General features: G+C 43.1%; 1 protein-coding gene and 1 long non-coding RNA gene across 5 annotated transcripts; one reads left to right on the top strand and one right to left on the bottom strand.

Annotated features, from left to right (window-relative positions):
* Positions 1 to 1886: 1886 nt before the first annotated feature.
* On the bottom strand, positions 1887 to 5370 carry LOC113837526. The gene is made up of 2 exons (XR_003488152.2): positions 4829 to 5370; positions 1887 to 2400 (listed from the first exon to the last, which is right to left on the bottom strand). It is a non-coding gene; the product is annotated as an uncharacterized LOC113837526 (long non-coding RNA).
* Positions 5371 to 5448: 78 nt separating this feature from the next.
* Msl3 (MSL complex subunit 3) lies at positions 5449 to 22356 on the top strand. Of its 4 annotated transcripts, none has more exons than XM_027431833.2 (13): positions 5449 to 5606; positions 7043 to 7125; positions 7504 to 7599; positions 7917 to 8017; positions 8861 to 8952; positions 9492 to 9617; positions 10833 to 10993; positions 12376 to 12534; positions 14370 to 14632; positions 15552 to 15661; positions 18462 to 18561; positions 19245 to 19329; positions 21501 to 22356. In XM_027431833.2, the coding sequence occupies exons 1-13, from the start codon at positions 5505 to 5507 to the stop codon at positions 21598 to 21600; spliced, it is 1578 nt and encodes a 525-aa protein (XP_027287634.1). In that variant the 5' UTR covers positions 5449 to 5504; the 3' UTR covers positions 21601 to 22356. The 4 variants fall into 4 exon arrangements, with proteins under 4 accessions (XP_027287634.1, XP_035305732.1, XP_035305733.1 ...); XM_035449841.1 differs by lacking the exon at positions 5449 to 5606 and adding an exon at positions 5848 to 6095; XM_035449842.1 differs by lacking the exons at positions 5449 to 5606; positions 7043 to 7125; positions 7504 to 7599 and adding an exon at positions 7620 to 7635.
* Positions 22357 to 22793: the final 437 nt, after the last annotated feature.

The following is a 22793-nucleotide window of genomic DNA, read 5'->3' as shown; positions in this document are numbered from 1 at the left end:
TGAGACCAGCTCCTTCCCACCCCAAGTCAAAAAAGGTTTCTTTTCTTTTTTTATTGAAAAGAAGTTTTCATACGATAAATTCCCATCAGTTTCCTCTTCCCCAATTCTTCTCAGATCCTCCCCCACTAACCCAACTCCAAGCCCTTTAGAAAACAAACAACTAAACAAGGAAATCAAACAAGAATTTTTTTCAAAACATGAAGAAAACATACACGCACACTGGAAACCATAATATACAAGCAAAAGACAAAGACCAAAAAAAAAACCAAAAAAACCCAAAACCCTAAACAAAGCAATGTGAGACAAAAAACATCTACTAAAATAACAAGTTTGTTTGGTGTTGGTCCTCAACTGATGGGCTTGGGGGTCTACCCTTAAGTGTGGTTAATATACTCAATTAGACACCACTGGAGAAAATTAACTTTTCCTTTGCAAGAGTGTGTCAACTGCAGATAGCTTCTTGGTTAGGCGTGGGAGCAGTGTCTATTCCCTCCTCTCAGTGCTGGGGCCTTGTCTGGCTTGAAATTGGACAGGCCCTCTGAGTGCTGAATGAGGCTGGTGTCTTGTTAATCAGAGCTGATTTTCCAGTCTCTGCTAACCAGCTTCAATTGTCCCAGAAAAGCAATGGTTTTATTTCTACAGATTCTTAACCCAAAATATCACACAAATGACCCTGGTGGAGATTTTGCTTCCCTTTGAAACTTCAAAAGCCAAGCCTTCAATTGTCTGCACCTCTCTCAACATTCCTACCTTCCAAAGATGATTAAGTTCTGAAAACTCAATAGCCTTTTGGAACACAAAGCTCCAAAATCCTTCCACAGTCCTTCCAAAAGCCAACATGGTCAGGCTCATCACAGCCCTGATACTGACTTCTGTCCTATTTACTTTTCTTTTTGCTGTGAATGACACCATGACCAAAAAAAGGGTTTGTTTGGCTTTCTGGCTATAGTCCTTCATTCCATCATCTAGGGAAGCCTAGGCAGGAATGCGGGCGAAAACTGTAGCAGAGCCCAGGAAGCAATGCTGTATACTGGTTTGCTCAGTTCCCTTTCTTATACAGTCCAGGTCCACTTGCCCATGGATGGCACTGCCCATAGTGGGCTGGGCCATCTTCCATCAATCATTAATCAAGAAAATGCCTCCACAGACATACACAGAGCAGCCTTATGGAGGCAATCATCCCTGGCTACATAGCATGTTGGAGGTCATCCTGGCCTATAAGAGACCAAGTTGGGGGTGAGGGTATCTCATTGAGGTCTCATTCTCAGTTGAGGTTCCTTCTACTCATGTGACTCTAGTTTGTGAGAAGTTGAAAAAAAAAAAAAACAGCCTACCTCTTGACCTGAGAAGCATCTACAGAAACCAGAAAAAAACCCCAAACCAAAACAAACAAACAAAATAAAACCACTGAAAATTTGTAGAGGATCACTAGAACTTTACCGGAATATTCATTAAGTACTAAACACATTTTTAGAGTATAGTTCTGCCTAATATTGTCCCTGGCCAAAATATCTAATTGAAAGGTTCTTCCATTGTTCTTAGTTTTATAAATGGATTGGCCTAGAATTCCTTTTTGGATGTCCCCCAACCTGACCCCAGCCTCCACCCCACTGCCACGGCCCATGTCCTATATCCCAGGCTGACCTCTAACTTGCTAAGCAGCCAAGCACAATGTTGAACTCCTGTTCTTCATTCTTCCACCCCCACCAAATGTTGGGCTTACTGGTGTGAGCCACCATGCCCGATTTACACCATGCTGAGGTAAAAACCAGGGTTTCTCCCATAGGCTCCACAAGCATTTTACCGTCTGAGTTAGATCCTTGGCCCCTAGAAGCTTGTTTCCAGAATAAAACAGGCATTCCGAATGAAAGCACAGCATAAATGGGTCATTAGCTTTCCTCTTTATTCCACTCCATCAATTTTGTCTGCACAGCCATGGAAAAGCACATGATTATTGAAGGCCCGCCTCACATTACCGTAATCGGCAGCGCCGATAAGCTAGATGTAAAGAACGTGAACTTTAAAACTGTACAAGAGATGTGGTCAGGATGTTTTTAGCTGCACCAGGGTTTATTATGCTACACAGCAAGAAGCCTGCAGTTAAGCACTGTGCTGGTTAATTCAGGGGGCCGAAGCTTAACAACACATTAATGACACAAGACAGCAAGTCTAGCTACCTCATACTCAGAGCATCATTGATGGTGATAAACTCCTTCGTATCACGTTCCCACGCAGACTAAACAGTGCGTACAGAAGAGCGGGTTACTTTAAATCGTGTCAAAGTCTTTCACCTGGGCTATAGGGGATCCTTTTCCAGAAATATCTTCTTTAGCGCCGGCTCTACAAAAACTTCCTATTGGTCAAGAGTGGATCACCATGTGGTCATGCCTAACCCAATCACTGCAAGAGAAAAAAAAAATGATTGCGGAATTGGTTTAGATCTGTATTTCTCAGCCCTGCCTGCGTCTTGACGTCACCTGGAAGCCTTGGAAAGAAAATTACAATGCCTGACAACAGTGTGTCTCCAATATTCCCCAGCTGTTCCAAATGTATCCCTGAAGTGACTGCTACTGTATCAGCCTAATTAGGTTTTGCTACTGCCTGTACCCTAGTGGGAGGTCCATTCTGTGCGGGAGTAAGAACAAACACCGGAACAAAACCAGTTTTGACGCTGAGGGTACAGAATGGGTCTGCAGCCACAGCAACCGGGGAAACTGAGGCAAGAGGATCTCTTATGCTCAAGAGGTTCAGATCAGCCTGGGCAACACAGCAAGACTTGTCACAAAACAAAACGAAAGCAAAACAAAACAAAAATCTGATAAGGATAAGGTTGGGGTCTGACTAGTTAGATTGTCATGTGGAAGTACTTGGACAGGTTTCAGCTTCCAAGGTTTTTGTTGCAGTGGCAGTGCCCTCCTCCTAGGTAAAAATCAGGACGTGTGCCACTTCTATTGAACAATAGCTTTATCTCGGTATGCAGAAGGCTCCAACTTGCTTGCTTAGTGCTCTGCCATCTTGGAAGCCAGGAATAATGTACATCCTCTGCTTGATGTTTCTAGCCTCTAGCACCCAGGAGGATCAATATTTATTGCATGAATGAATAAGAGAATTAATAGGAAATGCCCAATGTTAAGCATTTGCCCAGCATTTATATACCAGTTACTAAATAAAGTCATGCACACTGAATGCTTTACCTACTCCTCATAAAGTGGGAGCCACTCTTATCTTCCACTTAAGTATAACAAAACCATCTCACAGAGACTAATTACTTGTCCTAGGTCACACACCGGAAAATGACCATCACGGGTCTGGGCCTCATAGAGAAAAAATTAGAGAGTTCACTGAGTTATTCATCTTTTTCACCCAAGAGGGCAAAGGGTGGTTAATTTGTGCAAGAGATGGAGACCTCTCCTGTTGATCCTAACCCAAAAGAGAGCTGCAAGACTGCTACCGAGCGCGCGCGCGCGCACACACACACACACACACACACACACACACGAGAGAGAGAGAGAGAGAGAGAGAGAGAGAGAGAGAGAGAGAGATTAGACACACACACACACACACACACACACACACACACACACACACACATATATTCCTTGGATTTTAGAGAGGAGGGCAGAGAAAGAGACACTGAGGATAGAAATGAATAGAAACAAAAGGATCCACCCCCCACAAAGGTTAGAGCATGGAGTGGAACTTTCCGTTCATGAACAAGAAAAACCAAAATACTTCAGCTATGGTTTACACGTGACAAGCAATTACCTGTGCTTCACAGCTGCCCCTGCCATTTGCAGAGAACACTACCATCTACTGCCCACATCCCTGGAGAATCAGAGCTCCAATTCTGGCTTATGGACTATATTATCTTAGATACAAGTCATCATTTGGCCATTTTCCTCAAACCTGTCCCTCCTCTTCCTAGCCCCCCATCTGGCCAGTGGAGCTATCACTCACCCAGCTCCTTCAGCTAGAAAACCTGGAGGTCTACCAAGATTCCTCCCTCCCTCCCTCCCTCCCTCCCTCCCCTCCTTCATATCCAATTGGCAACTGAGTTTTATGGATTCGATTTCATAAATCTGCAACCTGTTCATTCATTCATTAAATATTCATTGTGTGCCAGGAGTATACAATGATGAACTGGATGAGACACCCCCAACCTCCAGCTTCAAGCAGCTCACCGTCTTAGGCATCTTGCAAATGAGCAACTCATTCTACAGCAGAGAAGTAAATGCAAGAAACAGGTAAGTAGACTGCTGGGAGGAACCCTGGAGGAGTATAGGATTCCTCTAGGGAAGTCTGGGGCAGAGCATGTTCTCTTGGAAGTGCCCAAGTGGAAATGGGAAAGATGTGTGCCTTGTACCAGGTGAGGGGAGGAATGAGGAGGGGGAGTGCAAATTTCTGGAAACAAGAAGAGACTGTGGGAAAGCAGGCAGTTCATTAAAACTGCAGGGATTAACCTCACTGCCGCTCTGCTCTGCTCTCCGGCCAGGTCTTGACCCAGTAACTACACTGTCCAGTGGCTTTGCACTCAGGAAGAAACCAGTCAGCACCGCCCTCTCTGTCGCTGAAGGTCTATGCTGCAGGTCTCCCATCTCCGGGTCATTCTCTCAGGGAGTATTTACTGAACACCCCCCTCTTTGCAGGTACCCTGTTAACGGCGGCCTCCGTGATGCTTCTACTCTACTGGAGGTTTTGAGCCTCTGAAGACAGACCGTGAGGAAGCAATTCAAGAGTGCTGGAAACTGACACATAAGATGTTAACGACCCTTTAAAGACCCATCTGCCTTGCTGCCCACTGCTCACTTGGGGCCTCCAGGCCTGCTACCTGCTGGTCCTTTCGGAAGGATGACCGAGTGTTCTATTCACTGCCCGGAATGTCTCCTCCCCTCGCCCAAGGCCACTGCCCGACTCCGGCCAGCTCCAACACCGCGTCCTTCTCGCGTGGCCATGCTCATCGGCACGCAGCTCCACCGAGGGGGCTGACGCGCGCGCGCGGCCAGGCAGCTCCTGGGGGCAGACGCCATCCAGCCTTCCCGGCGCCTGGTGACTACCCCAGAGCAGCCATCTCCCTAAGAGACCCCCACGCTCCGGTCGGAGAGCGCGCGACAGGGGTGACGGCCACGCGCACACGTGGGCGCAGCCTGGAAGCCGCGGGGACCCTAGCACATGGGGACGAGAGGGGACGTTCTGCAGGAAGACCTCGGTCGGAGGGTCTTGATCCCCGCCCGCACAGCTCCCGGAGCCCTAGAGGGGACAGGCGGGGACGAGCCTTGGCGGGGACGCCCGCTTCCACCGCCACTACCGAGGTCCCCGCTTCCATCGCCACTACCGAGGTCCCCGCAGTGGCGCGGGGTGGCCGGAGGAGGGGCCGAGGGCGGGGCGGTCATAGCCTCCGCCACTCTCGGCCCCCCCCGGTGGCGGAGCGCCGCCTCCCCGGCTGTCCTCCCTCACCGCACGAGCCCCGCCCGCCCCGGAGCCTCGCCCTCCGCCACGATGAGCAAATGAGCGCGAGCGAGGGCATGAAATTTCAATTCCACTCTGGGGAGAAAGTGCTGTGCTTCGAGCCTGACGCCACCAAGGCGCGAGTGCTGTACGATGCCAAGGTGCCGCCGCGGGGGGGACAGGGAGGAGGCGTGGGTCTGGGCCCCGGGGATGGGGAGGCAGGCAAAGGGGCCAGCGGCGGACAAGTGGCTCTGCGCCCTGGACAGTCATCAGGGCGCGCCTCGGCCTGCGAGGAGCTGCCCGGGACGGCAGGGGACGCTGGCGAGACGCGTTCCGTGCAGAACTGCCCTAACTAGGAAGGGTCTGCGACACTTCCGTTTCTACTTCCGCTTCCGGCCTTGTTGCGTCGCTGATGCGCGGTTGCTAGGCCGAGATGGCGCTTTGGTCGCTGGGCGCCAATTCCGGCGCCTGGTGTAGGACTGTCGCCTGAGGCCTCTGCTTTTGCGATAAGTGTCTCCTTGTCTGAGGCGGTTCAGCGCCGCGTGGGCTCCCTAGAGGACACCCTGACCTATTGACCCACCCACGTCCTCAACCCTGGTCTCAGATATTGGCAGCTGTCAGCTGGCGACATCATGGTCCCGGGGATCCGAGTTGAGTTTAGGATCGTGGGCATTTAACTCTCACCCCGGGGAAGGGAAGGGTTTATGGTTGCTCAATCGCTTTGACGTTTGCGATTTCTAAAGGATTTGTAGGAGAGCGACAGAGCTAGGAAAGAATCGAGTGTCGCCTGTATTTAGCTCAGTCAGCCGGGGCTGAGCCTAAATCGTACTGTTGTCAGTTTTTAAGTGGAGGGCAGGAGTGGGCACCTAAGTGCTCCGGAGCCCCAAGACGGTGAAAATCAGCGCGCTGGGGGTCGGGGCGAGCGTCAGTGTTTCCAGCCACCAAGGCGAAGTCCTTGGTGGCGGAGACAACTTGGAACAGCCCCAGGTGCGTCTTTAGCAGTGTTTAAAAGGTGCTGTCATGTGGGCCACCCCAAGGTCTGGGCTGGCATATGTATCTTTGGTTTCTCCTGCAACTCTTATCTCTGTTTAAATTCCATTCCAATCCCTCCAGCTTGCTGTGTCACTGGGGGAGGGAAGGGTTTGCTGTTTCTTTTGTGCCAGATGTCCCCTCCGGGGATGCAGGGCTATTAAGGGGATGGGGGAAGAGTTGTGAAATCTCTTGACTCGCTTGACTGGACACTGGACAAGGCAAGGCCAGGGTGACTACAACTCCCAGAGGTCTCAGGGCTGCTCTTTCTAGTCTGGGTCCTCGCTAATGACAAATCTACCGACCAATGGCTTCAGAAGCTTCACCCGGTCTCAAACTCAAGAGACCAATCGTGGGTTGGTTGGACGGATGTTTCCTATTTTGAGGTAACCACTCAGGCAAAAGGAAAAAAATGTTGAAGAATGTTGCAACCCTGCTCTCGGTCTAAAAAGGGAACATTTTTTTTTTCTTTTCCTTTAAAAAGGGACTGTGATCTAGTTTTTTAAAAACCTAACTTAATAGTTTTTGGGTTGTTGTGCCACTCGTGAGCAGTATTTCCTGGTTTCAGATCGTCGATGTTATTGTCGGAAAAGACGAAAAAGGAAGAAAGATTCCAGAATATCTGATACATTTTAATGGTTGGAACAGTAGGTGAGTGAACTTGTTACAACCATACTAATTATTAATCGCCTGTGTAGCATACTAATTTTGTAACTTTAAGTTTTTAGAAACACTTGTAGAAAAGTTTAATTTCCTGCTTCTGCTTTGTTCGTAAAGCTTTCGCATTCTGAGGCATGCTTATTTTAAAGTCTGTTATGTTTGGATTACCTGTGGATGATCATTGGGAATCCTGGTAACTATAACTGAGTTCCCTTTGTGCTTTATTGACACCCTCTTGGTGATTTTTGAAATCTTTATATATTGCTACAATGTCAGCAACTCTGGGGAGCATCTTCACAATGCTTTTTAGCATGAGTTTCATTTGTTTCAGAATACTGACTTTTACATCTTCTTCCTTTTTTCAACTAGTTGGGATAGATGGGCATCGGAAGATCATGTCCTTCATGATACAGATGAAAATCGGCGGTTACAGCGTAAATTGGCCAAAAAAGCAATAGCTCGCCTGTAAGGATACAAACACTTTGATGGAAGTGTTATTCAGTATGTTTTTTTTTTTTTTACTGTTTTGGATTTTTATGATACAAAAGTCATAAAATGACAGATTTCAATAATCTTAAATCTTTAAAAGTAAATGAAGAGTTTCTGTAGTATTCTGAAGAATTTGTAGATGTTTTCCAGAATGCCTGTTGTCCATTTGGTAGTAGGAATTGCCATTGTGTTTTCGAGTTTGAGTTCATAATTATTGCTTTTTCATGTCCTATGTGAACTCCAACTCATATACCAGTCTGAAATTGTATTTTAATTGTGTTTATCATTTTCAGGAGAGGTGCAGGAGGAAAGAAGAGGCGCTGTCGGCTGCCTGGTGTCGACTCTGTCTTAAAAAGTGTGCCAGTTAAAGAAACCACTCAAAATGATGAAAACTGTGAGTGTCTTCACTTTATTTTCCTGAGCTAAAACCATTTGCATATAATCTTTTTAGACCTCAAGAGTGAGAGAAAGAGTCACTGAAATTATAGACAGGGAACTAGTACAAACTCATAATGTACAGATGTTCTCCAGTTTAAGATCTTGTTGACTTTATGATGGTAGGCAGATATACTATTTTCTTGTTCCAATTTCAGTACAATATGCAATAAAATGCATGAGATATTTAATACTACCATAAGGTAAGCTTTGTTTCAATGAGTTTGCCCAATTGTCAGCTAATATAAGTGTTCTGAGTACATTTAGAATAAGTCAGCTATGATATTCAATAGGCTACCTGTATTTTCATCAGCTTAGGTGTAACAGCATCATAAATGAAGGAGCATCTTTGTAATATGCACTCGGTTTATTTTAGACAATTATAGTAGCAGTCAATATGATCAGTCAGCATGTCAGTATAAGACTCTATCAGTCTTCCAGTGACCGCCTTCATCTCAGCCAGCCAGCCCTCACAGATCCTTTCTCACAGTCCATTTTCTTCTTGATACCTCCAGGGCCTTGCCACCACTTATGAATCCAACAGTGAACCATAGGATCCTAGCTGGTGAAACACTTTCAGATCATTAGCTCGTGTGATTTTTGTATCCATTGAAATTGGAGTTATATTTATCAAAATAAGTTTCTGTTCCGAAAGGTACAGTATTTGTGTTTAGGATTTAAAATGTATGCAGAACTACAGACATTCTTCTTAGTCAAGTGCATGCACCACCTAATAATTTGTAAATGTAGGGATTGTCAAAGTTTATAATGTGAGTTTGCCTGATATTTTTGTTTTACATAGCAATAAGCAGTACCTGTCATGACAGCTCTGGAGAAAAAAATGAAGAAATAAAAGAACATCGTCAGCGCCGTATTAAAGTAAAGACTAAAGCGGTACAAAAATTTTATTGTACAAACTTTGTCTTTGGTATATCTGGTAGTAGAAAAATTCTCAGGTTAGGAATTCTTTTCAAAAGTTATACCTTTCAGACCAATATTATGAATTCTCTGTGACATTAAAAAAAAGACAGCCTTTGTTTATAGTCACTGTATGAGCATCATTTATTCTTTGTACCCACAGGGAGTTTCCACAAATTCTACATCTTTTTTAAAGTGAGATTGTGAACTCTATTTTTATAATGATTAATTTTTAATGGTGCCTAACAGAGATTGGCTTTTACTTGCCTCCAAATTGGACATAAACCCCAATTGTAATCATAAATGAGAAAGAAACAAAAGTGAATTTGCAGTGTAGTTAATGCTATGAAAAACACTTGAACACGTGGCGTAGTATCTTTATGTCTTTGTCCTTTAATAGAGGACATGTGGTGTGATGTGACTGTTACTAAACTAGCTTGGTTGCATAGCAGACTCTTATGTGGTAGCCTCTCCCACTGTTCGCATTAATTAAAAATAGAATTGTGATATTTCAGAAAAAAAAAGTATTGTCACTGCGCTCAAGAAAGGACATGGACGAAAGAACAATAACCATAGATATCCCTGAAGTTCTTAAGAAGCAACTTGAGGATGACTGCTACTATATCAACAGAAGGAAACGGGTATGCCAGAGGAATGGATTGTTTGGAATGCTGCATTTTGTGCTCACAGTGTCAAACACTAGGCACCATGGAGGGATGGTAGTTTCATTTCCAGTTTTGTACTTGGTCCAGTGTTGTTGTTTATTTTACTCTTAGCTCTTTGACTCTTTGCAGGACCTGCCACCCAGCTCCCAAATAAATACGCAGAGTGTTTTTCTTTCTTATAAATGCCTGGCCTTAGCTTGACTTATTTCTAGCCAGCTTTTCTTGAATTATCCTGTGTACCTTTTGCCTTTCTCTATTTCTGAATGTCTTTCTTTACTTCTTACAATGTGGCTGGCTGTGTAGCTGAGTGGCTGGCCGCTGGAGCCCTCCTCCTTCTCTTGATCCTAGATCTCTCCTTCCAGATTTCTCCTCCAATTTATCCTCTCTGCCAGTTCCTCCTATCCTTTCTCCTGCCTTGCTATTGGCCATTCAGCTCTTTATTATACTAATCAGGTGTTTTAGACTGGCAGAGTAACACAGCTTCACAAAGTTAAACAAATGCAACATATCTTTGCATCATTAAACAAATGTTCCACAGCATAAACAAGTGTAACACATCTTAAAATAGTATTCCACAACTGTTTAGTTCTAGAATTGACTAACAACGGTGCTGGGTTCTTGTGTAACTGAAGACTTTTATACCTTATGGTGTCCATTTGAGCCCTTCAGGGAACTTTTCAAAATTCTGATACCTGGGTTTCAACTAAGATTAGGATTTAAGCTGGGAATGAATGTCTTGCCATTAATCCCAGCACTCAGAAGGCAGAGGCCAACCTCTTCTACATTAGAGTTCTAGGACAGATAGAGCTACACAGTGAACCCTGTCTCAAAAAGAGAGGTAATTAGATAGATAGATAGACAGACAGACAGACAGACAGACAGACAGACAGACTAGGATTTAATTGGTGGGGTAGGGGCACCTCTCTTGGCTTTGTGTGGTTTTCCCGAATTTTTTAAAAGAATGCTAAGCCTCAGGATCACTATTCTATGTGTTCAAAACAGCAAGACTATAGTAGTATTCGAGTATGATCACTGGAAGGAAGGATTATTGAAGAACTTCAAGACATATTTAAGAAAATCTTGAGCAGAATTGACAAAGTTAAACTGATAGAACAACAGCTAATTCTACTTGGAATATGTGTCTGATTATAATGGGGTGTGAGTTTGAGATGCTTATATTTTTCTTAACAGTTAGTGAAACTTCCATGCCAAACCAACATCATAACAATTTTGGAATCCTATGTGAAGCATTTTGCTATTAATGCAGCCTTTTCAGCCAATGAGAGGCCTCGTCACCATCATGCCATGATGCATGCACACATGAATGTGCACTATGTCCCGGCAGAAAAGAAGTGAGTCATTGGGGTATTTAGCCTTTGGATTCTGTCTTTGATTTTGTTGTTGTTATTGTTATGAGTTTTGTTAATTTTCCACTATGTGTGTGGGGTGTAGGGGAATTGAACTTAATCCTCATGCATACTAGACAAATGGCTCTTCCACTCATCTGTACCCCCAGCTTTTTATTTGTATATTACAGTTTAGAAAAAGGGATCTCTTTCTCTGTTCAGTTTTACTGAATTCATCTCTTATCTCATTTAGTTATTAGTGTGATATGAAAGTATTGTGACTTTTGTGAAGTGTTTGATAATTCCAAATGAGAACTGGCTCGATTGTGCATTACCTAGTTGCCAAGAGCAATATTTTCAGGGACATGACTTTGGACAATAACTGTCTACTTGAGGAAGCAGAATAGGCAATGAGAACTGGAATCAAAGGTTGCTTAGGACTGATCTTTTAACGAAATGAATTTGTGTGTGAGTGTGTGTGTGTGTGTGTGTGTGTGTGTGTGTACATGAGTGCATGTGTACCATGGCATACATTTGAAGGTCAGATGACAGCCTCTGGTGTAAGTCTTCACCTCTGCCTTGTTTAGGAGTCTCAGGTGTTGTTCACTCTGGATATATCACCCTGGCTAGCCTTTAAATTTCCAGAGTGTTGCCTGTCTCTGTATCTTGTCTCCCCATAATAACTCTGGGATTATAGGTTTGTGCGATTTATGCACTACTGCATGTAGCTTTTTAAATGGATTTTGGGGATCCAAACTCAAGTTGTCAGGCTTGTACAATAAGCACTTTTGCCCACTGAGCCACCTCCTCAGCCCAAACGATTCTTTATTCTGATCAGAATGGAGTTTTTTAAATCCTACTAAACCCCCATGACTTGGCAGGACTGGTATAAGGGAGATAGAGTATTAGAATTGAAACAGGAGCCAGGAGCACTGGGCTTCTGGGATGGCTCATGCTGTATTAAACCTGTTTGTTTGTGTTATATGGATACATTTAAGTTATTAGCACACTGCTTGCATTTTATATTAGGGTCTGTATATCCCTATTTTTTTACTATTAGCATCTATAGCTTGTGTTTATTCTTTTTATATGTAAGTGAATGTATAAGATTTTAAGAGTATGCCCTCAACTGGGTAGCACCCACCTTTAATCCCAGCACTCAGGAGGCAGAGGCAGGACCTGTATGAGTTTGAGGCTATTTTGGTCTACATAGTGAGTTACATGCCAGCCAAGGCTATATGGTGAGACCCTGAATCAAAGTAAATAAATAAATAAATAAATAAATAACTGCATTTTTAAAAATGTTCACCTTCATTGTGAAGTGTGGAAAATACCTGTGACTTTACTGAGTCTCTAATCTCTAACCTTTCCTTTCTCAATCCTCCTAGTGTTGACCTTTGTAAGGAGATGGTGGATGGATTACGAATAACTTTTGATTATACTCTCCCATTGGTTTTGCTCTACCCATATGAACAAGCTCAATATAAAAAGGTGACATCGTCTAAATGCTTTCTTCCTATTAAGGAAAGTACCACCACAACTAACAGGTGAGTTAGCCAACATGGAAGTTCGCCTTCACCCTCAGGTGTCAGCACTGGCATGTCTAACTTCTTTTTGTAAATATTTGATCTGCCGCTATGGGGGCCTGAATGTTTGCAGGAAAGGACATGTAGAGTGTTCTTACAGGGGCTTTCTTTTTATTCGTGGGTTAGCTGGATCATCACTCACATTATCATGGTTGTGAAAAGATTTTCCCAAGTAAACATTCCAGGGTAACCCAACATGATGGTACATGCCTAGCATCCTAGCATCCAAGAGGCTGAGGCAGGAGGACTGCTATGAATTTGGGGATAGATGGTCTCTAGAAGGAGTTCCAGGCTACTTAGGACTACATAGCAAGACCAGGACAGACAAGAGATTCCTGAGTAGATAAAAACTTTATCAGTGGATTCTGAGCAGCTGTCCCATCTTTCAGAAGACAGTGAAGAGGATAAAGGCAGCATGGGCCAGAAGCATGGAAAGTGGAGGTGCAACTGACATCCTTCCCTTGCTCTTACATGATTTGGGTCAGCTTTTTCTGAGCCTCTTGCCTTTACATCTGTAGTATGGAATGAATGCCTCCTGTATGTATGTAGTATGGAATGAATGTCTCCCTGGTGAGTCACAGTTCTTGATATTGTTCACAAGGGGCCAGGAACTTTTGGCCCTAAGTATGGGTTAGGGCCTGCTTTTCTTTCATTACTGCTTTTCTTCTGTCTATGCCTAAGCATGCTTTGTTCTCTGTTCTGGCAGAGGGTGTGAGGGTGGATCCATCCTCACCTAAAGTCTTTTCCCTCAATCTAAGGCACTCCCACCATGCCCTCTCCTCTCTCTTCCTGAATGTTGTGCGAGAGACTAAAAATCCGTTCTTCTCAAGTCTAGCTTGGGTTGTGAGTGAATTTAGCTAGTTATAGGAACATGAGCTACTTACAAGTAATCACACCTCCTTCTCCCCGGCAGGCATTAACTGCTTTAAGTATCTTTATGAAGACGAGGGCTCTGTGTGCCTTCCGAGCCCTACCACCTTTCACAAGGGAATGTTAGTGGTTATAAGTGCCTAGTGTGGTTCATCGCAGATGCTCTAACTCCAAGATAGCAATGATCATGTCATGCCCAGAGGACTGAGCTTTCTAGCACTGAGAGTACCATCCTTCTATGTTAAATCACTCAGCATCTGCTCTTATCTACTGCTATCTTGTTAGACTTTCATTTTCTGTGCCCTGCATTAGCTGCCTCCCCACCTCCTTTCTCTCCCCCTCATTTTCCATGTCACCTCAGGTGAGAGGTCAGGAAAACTCACTGGGGACCTCTGTTGAAGTCATGAATGGCTTGCTTCACACCTGATGAGTCTCAGTCTGGGGTAGACCTTGTTTAACATGCTTGTGCCATTCTTATATCCTGGCAGTTTTTACATGTGTAAAATGTTGTTTGATAGTCTTATTCCCTAGACCAGAGTATCTCTGTTCTGGAGCTCTTTCTGTGTGATGTAAGACACTTTTAGCAGTATCCCTGGTCTGTAACCACTAGACAGCAGCATATCTGCCCTCTGTTGTGACAAGCCTGTAATATCACCAGACACTGGCAATGGTTTTCTGTGCTAGAGCCAACCCTTATCCCCAAAAGCTCTAAAATAGATTGACCAGGCATTGTAGTCTCTAATAACAGCATTCCTTGCAGAGTGATAGTGACCTCACCTATTTAGGGACTGTTTAAGAAACATGTGTGTTTGAGTATACTTGGGGATGCATATGTGTGCCCCCCTCAAGCCAGTTTGTGAATCTGCCTTTAGGAGGCCTTGCAGAAGCCTTTAGAGGCTGCCAGTGACTCTGTCCTTCTTGCCCAGGAGCCAGGAGGAGCTGTCTCCTAGCCCACCTTTGTTGAACCCATCCACACCACAGTCTACCGAGAGTCAGCCACTTAGTGGTGAACCAGCCACCCCCAAGAGGCGCAAAGCTGATCCAGAAGCCCTGCAGTCTCTAAGGAGGTCCACACGTCATAGTACCAACTGTGACAGGCTGTCGGAGAGTAGCTCCTCACCTCAGCCGAAGCGCCGGCAGCAGGACACATCTGCCAGCATGCCAAAGCTGTTTCTGCACTTGGAAAAAAGTGAGTTTGCTCTGAGAGTCCCGGGCCTGGGAAAGCCACTTTTTCCTTTGTTTTTAGCCTCCCTAACTGTGTATATAGTGCATATTATTCCTGGGATCTCACCCAAGTGCTATGAAGGCTACTTCCTTTGAAGAAGAGGAAACCATCCATAGGAAGATGGAGAAGCAGCTGCCTTGGATAGCTCTGAGGATTGGAGAGGGAGGACTGGGCACTGTGTTTAAGGTTGCTTTTCACCCTCCCTCTCTGCTATGTCTTGTGAGCTAGTGGAGTTATTGGAATATTCAAGATGAATGAGGCTAGTAGAATGTTACATTTCTATTCCTATTTTCAAAACTTACCTGTCAAACATCGGTTTGAAGAAAGGGTTCAAATCATATGCTGGTTTTTATCAGAGTTTTGGAGATATATAATTCATATGCTGTAAAATTCATGACTCAAAGTGACTTTTTAGTATAGTTAGAATGGTGTAGCCATCTCAAAAATCAGTTCAGTTGTTTGTTCAATTGCCAGAACCCACATGGCAGTTCACAGTTCTAACTCTAGTTCCAGGGGATCCAACACTCTCTTTTGGTCCCCCAAGATACCCCCAGGGTATCTCCATCGGTCCCTGGATTTGCCTATTCTGTGGATTACATATGAATGGAATCACAATAATGTGACACTGTGATGGGCTCCTTTCAGCTTAGCATAACTTTTTCAAAGTTGACTCCTGTTGTAACATGTATCTGTACATGCTAAAAATGATATTCCAGGTGCTATCTTGTATAAGATGTAGGTCATCATATTGCTAACGTTTTGTAGCATTTAAGAACTGCTTTCAATTCCTGGTCTAGTGTTTATCAGTTACCTGATGAGTGTCTTTAGTTCAGTCACTCTTTGTAACTTTCTGGGTAAATAATTGCAACTTTCTCTTTGGCAGAGACGCCTGTGCATAGCAGATCATCTTCCCCCATTCCTCTGACTCCAAGTAAGGAAGGGAGTGCCGTATTTGCTGGCTTTGAAGGGAGAAGAACCAATGAAATAAATGAGGTAGAGTGTTTTATGTTCAATTTCGAGGGTCCTCTTACCCTTTGTGGTTGCTTACAATTCCAAGTCCTTGAAATACTATGTTGCTTTGCAAGAAACAGCAGAGAGAGGATAGAGAGGAGTCTACTCAGTAGTCTGTTCCTGGTTTCAAATCTGAGGAAACTGCCAGGACTCCAGCTTTACAAGTGTAATGACCTTTACCTTAGAGATCATTCAGCTGTTGAAAGACTTCTTTTGTGTTGTGAATAACACATCAATGCTTTTATTCCTAAGAGCCCGAGAGTACACATTTTAGGTTTTGTGGGCCATGTATTAAGACTAATCAACTGCAAAGTAGCTGCAAACAATATGTAAATGAAAATAGATGTGCTGTGTTTCAACAAACCATTATGTTGGACAGTGCAATGTGAACAGTATATGATATGCAAGGGCTAAAAATATTCTTTTTTTTGGTTTTTTTTTGAGACAGGGTTTCTCTGTATTGTTTGGGAGCCTGTCTCTGAACTTGCTCTGTAGACCAGGTTGGCCTTGAACTCACAGAGATCTGCCTGCCTCTGCCTTCTGAATGATGGTATTAAAGGCATGCACCACCAACACCCAGCCAAGATATTCTTTTAGCTTTAAATCATTTAAAGGTGACCTAGACCGGTGGTGGGGTCCTAAGAGAGGACCAGGAGATCCGGAAGAAAAAGAGGATAGAATATAGAGAAAATAAGAAAGTTTGGGGTTGGGACACAAGCTTATTAAGAAGTACAGTGGTACAGAGTCAGCCGAAGCCATCATACAATGGACTGAGTTAGTGGGAAGCTAATCAAACAATGTTGCACAAAGGGAGCACAGGGTATCTCAAGAGCATTCCAGACCAAGTACACAGTGGCCTTGAGACATAACCCCATGATGGGAATCCCCATGATGGGAAGAGTTGGGTTCTCAGGATCTGAAGCCATTCCTTGTTTTAGGGGAGGAACTGTGTTCCTTCTCCATACATCAGGGCCTCAGGAAAAGACTCCCAGTTGAGCACTCCAGCCCTCAACACAAAGCATAAACCTAGTTTTGGGGCAACATAGAAATCAGCATCAAACAATTGGATGAGATGTGAGCAGCAGGCTGTTGTTGCAGACTCATTTTTGACATCTGATTCTCCTCCATGAACAGTATCCCTAACAGCCATTCATTTTAAAGTGTGCTGGATGTCAGTCAGCATTGGGCTACACTTTAAGCCCATTAGCTTGAGTGCCTGAGAACAGTCTTGCCACTACAGGCTTTGTGTTTAAGGGAAATGGTATTTCTTTCTGATTTTTAAAATTTTTATTCTTCTCTCATGCACTAAATCCTGACTGCGCAGTTATCTCTTCCTCCACTTCTCCCAGCCTCTCCTCCCACCTCTCTCCTTCAGACCAACTCCTCTATTTCTAGTTCCCTTCAAAAAAAAAAAAAAAAAAAAAAAAAAGACAATGAGGCCGACCACTTCCATTCAGGTCAGTGCTGCCATCTAGTGGTTAATAGTAGAGCAGGCTGCTTTGTGGTAAACAGCGGTGTTCAGCAGGCTCTAGGGACTCAATAATCCATAGTGACTTTAAGGACCCCCAAGGACTTCTTCCACTGTGGATTTTAACCAGGACCATTTATCCAGATCCCTTCTGCTCCTTTCACTTATTCCCAGCTGCTGATTGTATTAGGGAAGGGTCTAGATGACAACGTTGCTGGTTATGATGCACAAGTGTTTCTCATTGATAATCTCTGAAAAATTACAAATGTCTACCTGTACCTCTGATCAACACTCAGTGTCGAAGCATTTCTAAGATTCCCCTGTGGGAACAGGGTTAGATGCCTGGTTGAGGTGAAGATGTCTGCACTTGCTGCCAAGGATGAGATAGGGAATTTCCATGAAAGCTGCAAGGAGCTGAACTGAAGCTGGGACCTTCATCCTGGAGTCCCACAGCACTGGTGAACAGCTCGCTTCTTTCTTTCAGGTCAACTGTGCCAGCATTTCTGATGTTTTGGGGGTGGGTACCCCTCTGTTTTTTCTCATAAAGAATTTCCCCCAACATTGATTCTTCCATGTTAATAGATTAGGCACACCCTATAATGAAAGCTGGCTTGCTGATTGACAAAGGTACTGCTGGGGAAATTCTGCAAGACAGCTCTCACTTTAACCAAAGCCCCACGTCCATCTATGCTTCTGAAAATCAGAGTAAAAGCAAAGAGACCAATTACTAGGCTGGAACTCTGAGATGATTCAAATTAGTTTCCATAATGACTCCAAAAGCAAGGAACCAGGGACTCTTGATACTGTTGGTTGTGTTTCCTGTTTAAGGGAAAGGGGCTAAGTATGAATGCAAGTGTGCCCTAGAGGCTTGTTTGAACACTGTGTCCCGAGCTGGTGATGCTGTCTGGGAAGACTATGGAGCCTCTAGGAAGTGGACTTTGCTGGAAGAAGTGGGTCACCAGGGCCAAGCCTTTAGTTTTTATAGACTGCCTAGATTTCCTGCCCACTCTCGGCTTCCTGGATTGATACAGTGTGAGCAGCCAGTCTCCTGATCCTGCCAGTATGCCTTCCTTGCCATTTTGGAATGGCAAGAAAATAATTGACACTGAGAAGTTCAAATCCAGTATCTTCTTAACCTAAGTTTAAGTCATTGTGGCTCTCACATTTCTTTTTTTTTTTTTAAGCTTGTGTTCATTAGGTAGCAATATGGCTTTATTCTCTCCATATGATTCACTGTTATAAGATTTGGGTATCTAGAAGTTGTCTCCATTTGAAATAAAGGGGGCATTCACATGGTGGTTTTTTTTTTTGTAGGTCCTGTCCTGGAAACTTGTGCCTGACAATTATCCGCCAGGAGACCAGCCACCTCCCCCTTCATTCATTTATGGTGCACAGCATTTGCTGCGATTATTTGGTAAAAATCCGTTTCTTTGTCTTCTTTCCAGTTTTTATTTTATTGGCAGCTATTAATTACATACAGTAGTGGCTTTCACTATGATATTTTCATATGTATATAGAATGCGTGGAGATTATAGTCACCCCCCATTACGTCCCTTGTCTCAACAACTTGTCCTTCTAATTCCACGGTGTGTATGTGTGCATGCGTGTGTGCGCGCGCTCTGCCCCAACTAATGAGTTTCATTAGAGTTTCGTATAGGTGCATGGATGAGAAAGGAAGCAAAAGCAATTGCCAGTGGCTTCACCACTGAAGGAACTCTCCCTCCTAGCAATCATTCGCATCCTGTAGATGATCGAAGGGAAGTGGGGCCTCCTGATGCCCTCAGCACTAGCAGCCTAATGTCGATTGGCTCTTGTTTTAACAGGGTTGCTAGCTTATGGGCATCTTGTAAGCATCTAACTAATGTGGATACCTGGTTTCCTCTTCAAAGAAAAGGCCCTTGGTACAACTTAAATTTCATAAAAGTTGTGCTTATAATACTTGACTTCCTATTCTATCTTTGTTCCGTAACTTACTGTTTGATTATGTAGGTGTTAATTTCAGTCCCCAAAGGGGAAAGAGTTACCCAGATGATCCCACCATGAGTCCTGTCCATTGTAACCTTCTGCTGATTACAAATGTATTTATTTTTAATCCAGTAAAACTTCCAGAAATCCTTGGGAAGATGTCCTTCTCTGAGAAGAATCTGAAGGCTTTACTGAAGCACTTTGATCTCTTTCTGAGGTATTTTCTATTACCTTGCCTCACCTGTCTCTGCCAGCAAACATGTGACTTTTCTAGGCTTAACTTTATCATGCATGGAAAGTAGTTCTGTGGTATTTTCCATATTGTATGTGTAGGGGGATGTGTTTTGACAGGTAGGGTAAGTACGAAGGGAATTTTTGATTTGTTTGCTTGTTGGTTTTATGCTTCTTTTAGCCTTCATTTTTCCAGTTTCTGAGTTAAGGATACTGAGGTACGTTTTTATGTCACTAGAAGAATCCAGCTGGATAACATTGTAAGCAGAAAATGAATTTTCTGACCTAGAAGTACTTGAGATTGCCTTTAATTTTACATATTTTCTTCAGGAATACCATAAACATTGTCCTTTTTTATTGTATGTATCTAAGTTAACTTAAATATTAGCCTAGAACTATAATAAATGACTCCAAGTATGTGCTGACATTTATGAATTCAGAGAATGGTGTTGATATCTTCACCTAAGATAACCAGTCATTTTCTTATCCAATAGAATATTTGATCTGTGGATCTGATGCCCATCTTTATTCCATTGTCCAGTTAGTTCCTCTCTTCCATCCAGATGTCTGTTAGCTATATCCTTACCTTGTCCTTCAAGGCTGGTCTTCACCTTGCCTCACCCAGCTCAGCCTAGCTACTAGACCTTAAAGGGAACACTTTTCTTTCTACTGGATCAGTCCCCATTCTGACTGATCTAGGATATTCAAGAGTAGAAAGTGCTCTTGAGAAATTAGTCTGAAACTTTGAAAAGTTATTTTTCTGTAGTAGAAAATGCTCTTGAGAAATTTGTCTGAAACTTTGAAAAGGTATTTCTCTATAGGGATTTTGAAGAAGATGTCCTTGAACATAATTAGACTTTCCAACATTTTACTGAAAACAAAATTTAAAAATACTCTCTTCCCTCCCAAATGTCCTTTCAGACAAACCTACGATTCTGATTAACATAAAACTTTGTGCACTGAACGCAAATAGTGCCAAGGCTGCAAGTTAGTGTAGGAAAACCTACAGGTTTTGAAGTATTCCTCATATAAAGAAGAACTTAGAACTTTAAGAAATAACATAGAAGATTTTATAAATAAATATTGTAAAAGGTTTTAAAAAATATCTAAGGTGTGAGAGGGAAGATTGGGGATTGATACAGTCAAGGTCTATTGCATGAAATTGTTGGAAAATAAATAAAAATTGCTTTTTAAAAAATAGAAAAAATAATAGCAATTCAAATCACTGAACTGAACAATGACCTTCAGGAAGGTGCAAACATAGAAAAAAAGCATATGTCTGTCAAGTGATTTCTGACAATGTTTCCTTATTTAGAGAGGTGTGACAGTTTTAGGAATTTGGACAGGTGGGAGATAGCAGGGTAAGTGCTTCATGGTAGAACTCACAACTGGCTTCTACTTGTCCAAATTCACTTGGAATTTGTTTTGTTTTCTATTTTGTTGGTTTGTTTTATTTGTTTTGTTGCTGTTTTTTTTTTTTTTGAGATGGGGTATGGCAACATAGTTCCCAGTAGCCATGAACTTTAGGTACTGGTCTTCCCACCTCAGCTTTCCAATGCTTGGGTTATATGCTCCAGCCACCATGCCTGACTCTCACTCATCCCATCAGCAGTGTATTGCAGATTCTTGCGTGACACCGCATTTTACCAGCCAGCTACAGACATGCCAGTCTTTTGACATGTTGTGGTACTGCCATCTAGACTTATAACTAACCTCTTGGGATGGCAAATTAGTATCCAAAGCACTGGTATTGGTTGCTTGTTCAGTTTGGGTGCAACTTAGTTTGTATAAGGCCTGTGAATTTCTTAAGTGACATTTATTGGGGTTTGTCACACATATTTTTAGAGCTTGAAAAACAGGAAAGTATTTATTGAGCTTATTTTTCACATATGCATGTGTGTAATCAGACTGCCACCCAATCAAGTTCAGAGTCTGTTTTCTGTTCTGTAACACTGATGATGAAGAGATTCAGATGCATGGTGATTGACAGAAACTAGTTCAGTTGAGTGCTGTGGAAATAATCAAGTAGAATCAAGCCTAGAAGCATGTATTGTTCCTAGTGCACAAAAAAGAAGAAATATGAAAGCTAATACTTAGCTACAGGGTGTTCAGTCCTTATTATGATGCTCATTAGTGCCTTTTTTTTTCTTTCTCTAGGTTTTTAGCAGAATACCATGATGATTTCTTCCCGGAGTCAGCTTATGTTGCTGCCTGTGAGGCACACTACAGCACCAAGAACCCCAGGGCAATTTATTAAAGATTCAATGGTTCTGGAAAAATAGCTGCACTTTGCAGCTTTATATTTTAGGTTCCAGGTGAAATGTTAATGAGATGTGGACCTATCCTGGGGGTTCTCTGAAAGAGGCAGGCACTGTTGTTTGAGTTGCTCATGTACTGTTATTTCTGTTAAGAATTATTTTCTGAGCTCTGTATTGTGGTCCATGCCTATGGGGGGGTCAGTTTAATTAATGAATTAATTAATGATTTTTTAAATGTAATGATTACTTCCTGGGTGCCTGAACGTATTCCAAAGCAACACTGTTGCACAAGCTGTGTGTGCTAGCAGGATAAAAACAGCCATAGCTGTGTTCACAGGGAAACGTTCATGAACGTGTACTAGGTTAAACATTGTTCTGGTAGCCATTGCAGTTGGTTGTTAGCAAGAACCGCATTGTTTGATTATTTGTTAATGTTAAACAAAATGGTTTTGAAAACTGTTTTCTGTTCAACAGATCTTAGGATGTGCTTGGAAGCCACAAAGTACTCTGAAAGTAGTTTAGAGGAAACTGATATTGATGGCAAAGGAGAACTTGCAGCTATGCATTGCTTGTAGCAGTTCCCTTTCTCCGAAACATTATTTTTGTTGCTCTAAATAAAGCGTTGCCTGTCTTGTTTGAGATTTTACAGCCATACTCTGCTGTGTAATGTTATAGTTCCTTTTCTATAAAATGTTATTTTGGGTGATCTAAATAAAGCTTTGCCAGTTTTGTTTGAAAGAAGCAAGAGAAGCTTTGCTCTGGCCTTCCCTGTTCTTTTTATTGCAGGGCAACAGTGGGTAACCTTCGCTCACAACTTCTGTTTCCCTTTTGTTTTCCCTTTGTACCTTTTTGTCCTGCCCTCTTTTGCTTTGGCCTCTCTTTGCATTGTGACTATTGGTGGTTATGAGAAGTGACTGTGACTCTGTGCCAACTTGTGGCTATGTGGGCCCTAATGGGCCCAACACAGATTTATCCTTCTCCAAGTTTACCAGCTGTCATGCTCTGCAGTCATTCTTTGAACTCTCATTTTACTGTCTCGCATGCCTTCCCCCTCTATGGTTTAGAGGGGTCTAAATGCCTGGAAAGGATGCTGATGTCATTAGCATTAAGCATAGCACTTGTCTTCTCGTAGGGCTCAGCTCATTCTGAAGGCCATTGGTCATGGACAACAGGAACCTCAAGGTCTTTTAGC

Source organism: Cricetulus griseus, chromosome X (genome assembly GCF_003668045.3).
Source record: "Cricetulus griseus strain 17A/GY chromosome X, alternate assembly CriGri-PICRH-1.0, whole genome shotgun sequence".
NCBI classification, from domain to species: domain Eukaryota; kingdom Metazoa; phylum Chordata; class Mammalia; order Rodentia; family Cricetidae; genus Cricetulus; species Cricetulus griseus.
Note: the sequence above shows the minus strand (reverse complement) of the source record. Positions and strands in the feature narration are given on the sequence as shown.

Coding starts and splice junctions, on each gene's coding strand:
- Msl3 (XM_027431833.2), top strand. CDS start 5,505: ATGAGCGCGAGCGAGGGCATGAAATTTCAATTCCACTCTGGGGAGAAA. Junction 8,018..8,860: donor CACTCAAAATGATGAAAACT/GTGAGTGTCTTC, acceptor TGTTTTACATAG/CAATAAGCAGTACCTGTCAT. Junction 12,535..14,369: donor AGTACCACCACAACTAACAG/GTGAGTTAGCCA, acceptor CTTCTTGCCCAG/GAGCCAGGAGGAGCTGTCTC.